Genomic DNA, 7806 nt, shown 5'->3' on the forward strand with positions numbered 1-7806 from the left:
CATATAAATGTCATGTCGTAAGATCAAAATGAAATGACAATTCCATGTGAGATTTAAAGAAATGAAAACTGAGTTGCATATGTACAGAATACTAACTAACGCCCATAAGGACATACCCGGGCAAAAAATTGGACGACAAGGACATGAGAAACGAGGTATATCTTAACATTTTTGAATAGTTTAAGGGCATATTTGACATTTTCCCAAAATTTAAATATGAAACTCCATAAAGTAAAATAGACCTTTTTTTAACTTTGTTTTTTAAAAAGGACATTTTTCTGAAGTAATATATAGATGAGGGGTGAAAATTAATTCGACCTAATCCATAAGCGTAGCAGAAGTAGGGTAACTGAAATCGAATTGTAGCAGTAAGAATGCCGTTGAAGGTGTTGGACGCAACCATAACAACTTTTGATGGAGTTTTTGAAAAGTTTAAAGCAGAGTCGCCCAAAATCAAAGCCAATTTCATCCTGTTCCTGGCTGATATAGACCCTTCTACCAACCTTAGTTGGTGCCCTGGTAATTCTTAAAACACCTAGACAGATTTTATTGCGTTTGCTGGTGCTCTTGATACGAGCCACTAGAATTGGTTTCACTTAAATTTGATTATGAATTCTATATAGTATTTTTTCCAAATATGTTGTACTGTCGAATGATTATCATACTCTACCATGAACTCTACCGTCTTTCTCAGCTTGTGGTATTGTATGTCCTAATCATGGCTGCTAGGCCTACTGTAGAATTAGTTTGAGTTTGTCTGTACTGATTCATGTGGGCAGTGGCGGATCCAGAAATTTTACATCAGGGGTGCTCAACTACATACATTTTAATGAATTACTAAATTTCGTAAATAAATAATAACATTGTCACAAAAGGCAGTGGGTGCTTGATGTACAACATAGGTCCACCACTGTATGCGTGTAGCTGTAATAAACGACAATGTAACAGCAACCGATTCCAGATTTGTATTGATAGAAACTGACTCAATTACAATAGCTAATAATCAAACTGATACTTACATGACAGAATTATGATTGAAGTAGTGAAAATAACATAGCTAGGGATATTAGAGAAGGAGATGAGATACTGGAACATAGAAGAGGATGAGGGGATAGCAGACTTTACAAAATTGCAATATAATTCTCATAAACCTATATTGCTCTCACAGTTCGCTATTTGTCAACTCCGATTCCAGGCATAGCCACTTAAATTGTTGTTGGGATGCTTTGCTAATACCGATCAAGACCTATTCATAACAATACCTCCATCCCCAATTAGAACTTTGTCCTCAATGTTCGGTTCGAGTCAGGAACAGTGATGCTCAGGGGCTCCCTACTGATTATCTCAATACCAAGACATGCTTTATGACTTGAAAAAAATGTGTGCGCTAGTGCACCTGTTATGGAACAATCAAAACCGTGGTCATTGTGGCCTTTAGTGAACGGTAACAGATTTGTTAACTCAAGTGTCATTGTAACCAGCCCTGCATAGACATGACTTTGATTGCCCTCTTTTTGGAGCAGTTAGCAGTAAGCTAAATGAGAGAGCCAAGGAAAGCATTCCTGCAGCGAGCCTCCACAAAAGCATGAACTCGGTTAACTGGAAACCATCTTTTTGTGGCACGTGAAACTCATCCAATCATTTGATATCTTCCCAATCAGTACAAACAAGAAAGAGATACGTCATCTCATGATCAAGCTTGAACAGGCATGAATACATTATGGTAGTGGGTTTCAACTTTTGAAATCAATAAGGGTTGACCACCATGCCATTTGCAACCAACATGGTGCTTCACTTGAGGCTTTTCCTTTTTAGCATAATACCAAATTCTACTTCCACACACACGTCACAACTCTTATTTGAAGACATAGGACAAAAGCTTATCTCCTCATTGGCAAGTATTTGGATGCGGCAGTTGGGAGTGTAGTGACAATATGGGTGTCTCACTTGTTGTTCGTGGATGACACTTTGTTTTTTTGTGATGCTAATGGGACTCAACCACATTATTTATGCCAAGTCCGCGCTTAGTTTAAGGCCAAGTCCTCACTCGGCTAGCTACTAGAGGGGTAATTTTGACAGCGAGAAATCATAGAAAGCAGAAGGATGCTTGCATCAGTTGGCTTTACATGTTTAAGGTTCGCGAGGACGCGAATCATCTTCTACTACATTGTGGGACAACTATGAGGTTATGGTGGGATATGTTTAGGTTGTTTGGCACTTCATGGGCAATGCCGGAATCTGTGGAAGATTTGATGATAAGTTGGAAGAGCGGGAGAAGGAGAAAAAGACGGAGGGACTGGAATGTGGTTCCACTTGCTTTAATGTGGGTAGGTTGGAGAGTGAAACAAGAAAGCTTTTGAAGGTGTAGAATCGAGTTTCTCTCGGTTGAGGAGAAGTCTCCGCTCTCTTATTTTCTTTTGGTGTAAACAGAAAGTTCCTTGTATAGTAGATTCTTTACCTGTTGGTATACCCCTTGTATATACGGTCAATTTGGCCAAGTTATGAATAAAACACATTTACATGATTAAAAAGAATGATAAACGACTCAAAATATTCATCACATTATCCATTAACTTAGATATTCCATAGTTTACAATCTGAAATAAACCAAATTGTTGTCTGGCTTCTAGTATTTCTTGGAGGAAACCAGCAAGAATGATGTTTGTTAATGGTTTGTCTAGATCAAGCACCGGGATGTTTCTACCTACTGTTGTATCGAACACCGCAGTAGGTACATTGTCCCTATAGGTTACTATAGCATCACGCCATCACGCCTTGAGAGTATTCATACATTTGAAGCATTTGCAACATCTTGAACTTGAAAACCCTTACAGTAAACAATAAGCACATGTAGGAAAGAAGATATACTCAGCTCTACACCATCAAAGGAAGTCATAGCTTCTTAAATTGTCCTCCTCATATTTGCTCATAGGGCTGGAGAACACTTTATCCAAATCAAAATGAAACTCTGATTATGCAATAACAAGAGGTGCTGAGACCTCCTTGGATTCGCACTTATCGTGCAAGGACACAACCACGTCCAAGTGCTCTGGAGCATCAGGGTTAGTTTCGGAGGAGGCAGACAGTGTGTTCTCTATGTTATCGAGGTGTCTGAGTATATGGGCATTATTGTCCATCCGTACCATTAGCAAATCCTGGATGATGTTGAGGTGATGATGGATAATGGTAGAAAAGTATAGATCCATGTAGTCCAAATCAATGAAAGAACCAACATAACAGACGACAATGCAGAAGCAACCAAACTCCCGATTTATACTGATAGGAACTGACTCAATTACAGTATCAACTAATACTTGAATGACAGTAATACAATTGAAGTGTGAAAATAATATAGCTAGGGATACTAGAGAAGGAGATGTGATGCTAGAACATAGAAGGGGATGAGAGGATAACAGACTTTGCGAAATTGCAATATAATTTGTATAAACCTATTTGCTCTCACAGTTTGCTATTTATCAAGCTGGATTCTAGGCATAGCCACTTAATCAAGTGTTAGCCTACTTTGCCAATACTGGTCCAGGCCTATCCATATCAGTAGCTAATATCTGTTCATGTATTTGCTTTAGGAAGAACATTTTTTTTTCGTTCTGGTTTATTTGATGTTAGAGAGAGCCTTTTGACATAAAACACTATTAGAGATATTCAGCTAGAGAGCAGTTCAAAACTTAGTAGAGACAAAAAACACTAGGTGATTCTTCCCATTTGTCCTAGCCTTGGTGGACAGAGTTATTCGGTACCTGTCGCTGGTGGGTGGTAGCAAGGTGGGAGGTGGCACGTATCTTGTGGAATTAGTCAAGGTGTAAAGCTGGCCCTGATACCGGGGTCATAAAAAAATATATTCGATTAGGGCGCATTCCTCTAACAAGTGCTGTTTTTGGCGTTATTGGATCCACGAGGAGAGACATGTAGCATACCTCTCTCTGTGTAGAGGAAGACATATGGTCAGCTTTTATTTCTTACCAACTTTCGTTGAATCTTCTTCAGAACTTTTCACTGGCACAGTGATGCAGGGCATACAGAGAAATGTCTCTCATTTTCTGCTGGAACTTATGAAGTTCTCCTTGGGATGAAGGCATCGTCAAAATATGAATACCATTGCTCCGTCATTCCTGCATCATTCTGTTCCTTTTCAATGAAGTGGTATACCTTAAATGTGTTTCACTTGTATCTGCTTCTTTGGCCTAGAGGCTACTTCATCTTGTGCCTCCGTTTTTATTTTTCTAAGAATGAACTCTTTTTTGAGAATGGCGGTGCCTCTATTTTTATATCTAGGAACTCTGACATTCTGCAGTTGTATATTCATTAAATTAATACGGTATCTTTCCTCTGTATCTGCTTAAAATGTGATGGATGATATTATATTCAACTTGCAAGCTAACCTTTTGTTCTGCAATTTCCTGTTTTTAGTAGAATAACTTATTGCTTCAAAGCATGACTGATTCTTCTTATCCGCATTTGGCTGCCTGTTATTATCTAAGAGTCTTTAAGTTTTCTTGTTCAGTTGCAGAATTATGGTCCTCTAGTTCATGTAACATTCTTACAATTCCAATATGTTTCTAAGATTCTGGTCATAGTTCATATAACATCTTTTATTCCCCTTCCAATAGACCATTAACAATTTGAAGTGACTCAAACACCTGGGTATTTCAGTCAAATTATATAAAATAAAGCAAGATCTTTTAAAAAAATCTGAACTTGGTTAATTGAGAGTTTTAATGTCGGACTAAGGGTTGAATCAGTTTCAAGGAATTAGTATCATTGTCAACATCAAGTAGTGTGCATCCATCTAAGTTTACGGATGAACTTCGTGATTCTCCTCTGAATGTCTGAACCTAGAATTGCCTTCTACTCTGTAGTATTGACACTATCAATATGATATATTGTCCTCTCCTCTAGATACACACTTTTTCTTTCTTAGACCTTTATCTCATATTTTACTTATTTAATTATCTTAAGAAGTATTTTTTAATTCATTGTTTCATTTTGAACATGTAGCAGTTATTAGTTAAGTAAACAGGAGCACAAGCATGATTGTGCTATTATTTCTGGTTTGAGGGTTGAATTTTATACCATTTTAATAAATTGAACCTTAAACTTGGAGTGCTTGCTTTTGCTAAGTTGTTCTAGGCCCCTCCTGATGGAGATCTGAAGTTGTTCTTCTAGATCAGTCTAGCTTAACACTTAATCAGCCTTGCATTTGCCAGTGTTGTGGCATTTTTTTGCATACATCGTGTTGTCTTGGGGGAAGGGAAGGCTTTTCTGCGAATTGTTTCGAATGATATTTAGATATTTTATTATGTTGGACCTGCATGCAGTTTTCACTGCAGGTGAATGAATCAAGCGATAGTTCAATCTTTACAATTTGTGTATGTGATTTGATATGACATTGTTTTTTTGTTTGTATTAGATTGTGTAAGAGCTGAACCTGTGATATACAAGAAACTGGAAGCATCATATGATGATATAGCACTTCTGAGGGCTTATGTCGGGGACAGACCTACTTGGAGGACTCCACAGCACCCATGGCGAGTAGATGGGAGGTTCAACCTCAAAGGGGTTCCAACCTTAATCCGATGGGAAAATGATGCAATCAAAGGTCGACTTGAAGACCATGAAGCACACCTTGATCACAAAATTGGTTCCCTTCTGAATGAAGCTTAAAGTGTCCCATTAACTACTTTAAGGGGATGCCTTATATTATGAGAGTGTCTTAATAAAATATGCCGAACTTCATTGGCCTGAATGAACCTCATTTAAGAAGCCGTGAATATGATGACTCAGTGCTAGTGGTAGCGGGAAAAACTAGTGATTCTTGTTTAACATGTGTTGCTTCCATTTCTCCTGCCATGCTTAGTGTACTAAATTATACATCAATAGCATGTTTAATGTGTCGCTAAAATGGAAATTATTGCATTGTGTTTGACATGAAGGTTGTGGAGCTGAACTCCCATCTCTTCCAGTAACTAGAACTCATTGGCACTGCAGGGGGAATGGAAATGACATCTACACCCATCCTGCTATAATCACTACATCACCACCCATCCTTTCCATCTCAAGCACCCTTATTCCTTTCCAAAACAGAGCAGCAATCGCAACGGCTCATCGGAGACATTGTTGGTCTGAGGTCCATTTCTATTTTTGATGATTGTTGTTTTTGTTGGTGTTGTTCTTTTTTGCAATTCAAGTTGAGTGTTCAGTGTCAAGATTGTGTCTTACAAGTCTTGTTGGATCATGATCATTAAAATTCTTTAATAATAATAATAATAATAATCTGATTGGTAGTATTCCAACGGAAACTGACAACATAAAGGTATTAGAAGCACTTGCTCTCTAACAATCTTTTGGTCAAAACAAGTTGAGTTCTTCCTCTTTGAGCCATATCTATCTCACAAGTCTCAACTACTTCATGGCGGATTCCTGTGAGCATAATGGACCTATCCTATTAAAGAATATCAAGGCCCTCTATTTAGCAACTTTTAATTTATTGCGAGTTGATCAAATGATGGATTCAATAAGTTCTTGTCTATAACCATGTTCATTGACTAGAAACATTAAACTATGTTTCCATAATAATATAATTTCATTGTGCTTTTTGAGGGGAGGTTTAAGTGCTCCCTTGCTTTTTGTAAGGCCATGGAGATTAGTTATACAAAGAGAAAATGGAACACGTTGTTTGTAAAAATGTGACATCTAGGATAACTCTTAATTTATTTTGCATACATCTCCTACAATGTATTGATTTTTTAAGGATAAAAGATTTAGTTTTATTTAAATTTAATTAAAATCTTAAACATTTCCAAAAAAAAAAAGGCTGCAAGGTCACTCCGGCAAAAGTTTAAAAAAGAAAAAGTTAAACACTATTAATACTTTTGGACTAAGAGATTTATTTATAATAAATAAAATAATCACACATATATATATATATATATATATATATATAAACCTTAAGCCCGCCTACATGGCGCCACCAGAAATTAAGATTCCCTTTTAATTTATTTTATTATCAAAACTAACCTTTCCATTTCGTGAAAAGTTATGATTTTATAAAAGGTCATGACTTTAAAGAAGAGTTGTGACTTTGATGAAAAGTTGTGACTCTTATGAAAAATTGCGACTTTAATGAAGATTTGTTACTATTATAAAAAGTTGTGTCTTTTATGAAAAGTTGCGACTTTGATGAAGAATTGCGACTTTTATGAAAAGTTGCAACTTTTATAAAAGGTTGTGAGCTTTCTAAAGGGTTGGAACTTTTCCAAATAGTTGAAACATTTCTGATGAAGCACAATAACCATTTTTTACACTACCCTTTGTTGCCTATAAATAGAGGAATTTCCTCTCATTATAAAAGTACGAAAAATTCTACACCTCTTAGTATTTCTTCTCCTTCTCCTCCTCCTCCTCCTCCTCCTCCTCATTCACAATTAAATATTTGTGTACGTATTTCTCCTTCTCCTTCTCCTCCTCCTCCTCCTCATTCACAATTAAATATTTGTGTACTTTGTTCATGTTGAATGACTCACTAAGACCATTGCTTATGTTATAAATCCTGGTATGTCTTTTAACAATCATTACTTTATGCTTATGTTATTAAGGATATTGGTAAGATGTAATAATTTTCATTTTCCTTTACATTGTTAATGTTTGTTATTAAGTAATCTTGCATGTAAGATAATATGGTGTTTTAGTGATAATGCCTGATATACTTTAAGTAATATTTTATAAATTTTGTGATACTTAATTCGCGCGGATAATTTTACTAGTATAGTTATAACACAAAATATACCA

The 7806-nt window shown here is 36.4% G+C and overlaps 1 protein-coding gene across 1 annotated transcript; it reads left to right on the forward strand.

Moving 5' to 3' along the window:
- The first annotated feature begins 289 nt into the window (after positions 1–289).
- Positions 290–5950, forward strand: LOC107031871 (thioredoxin-like protein Clot). Its single transcript, XM_015233362.1, has 2 exons — positions 290–519; positions 5429–5950. The coding sequence occupies exons 1-2, from the start codon at positions 375–377 to the stop codon at positions 5680–5682; spliced, it is 399 nt and encodes a 132-aa protein (XP_015088848.1). The 5' UTR covers positions 290–374; the 3' UTR covers positions 5683–5950.
- The last annotated feature ends 1856 nt before the right edge of the window (positions 5951–7806 follow it).

This window comes from Solanum pennellii, chromosome 10 (assembly GCF_001406875.1).
Source record: "Solanum pennellii chromosome 10, SPENNV200".
NCBI lineage: Eukaryota > Viridiplantae > Streptophyta > Magnoliopsida > Solanales > Solanaceae > Solanum > Solanum pennellii.

Excerpts from the sequence above, each read along its gene's own strand:
- LOC107031871 (XM_015233362.1), top strand. The coding sequence starts at position 375 with ATGCCGTTGAAGGTGTTGGACGCAACCATAACAACTTTTGATGGAGTT. Across the intron at positions 520-5,428 it reads CAACCTTAGTTGGTGCCCTG|ATTGTGTAAGAGCTGAACCT; the intron begins GTAATTCTTAAA and ends TGTTTGTATTAG.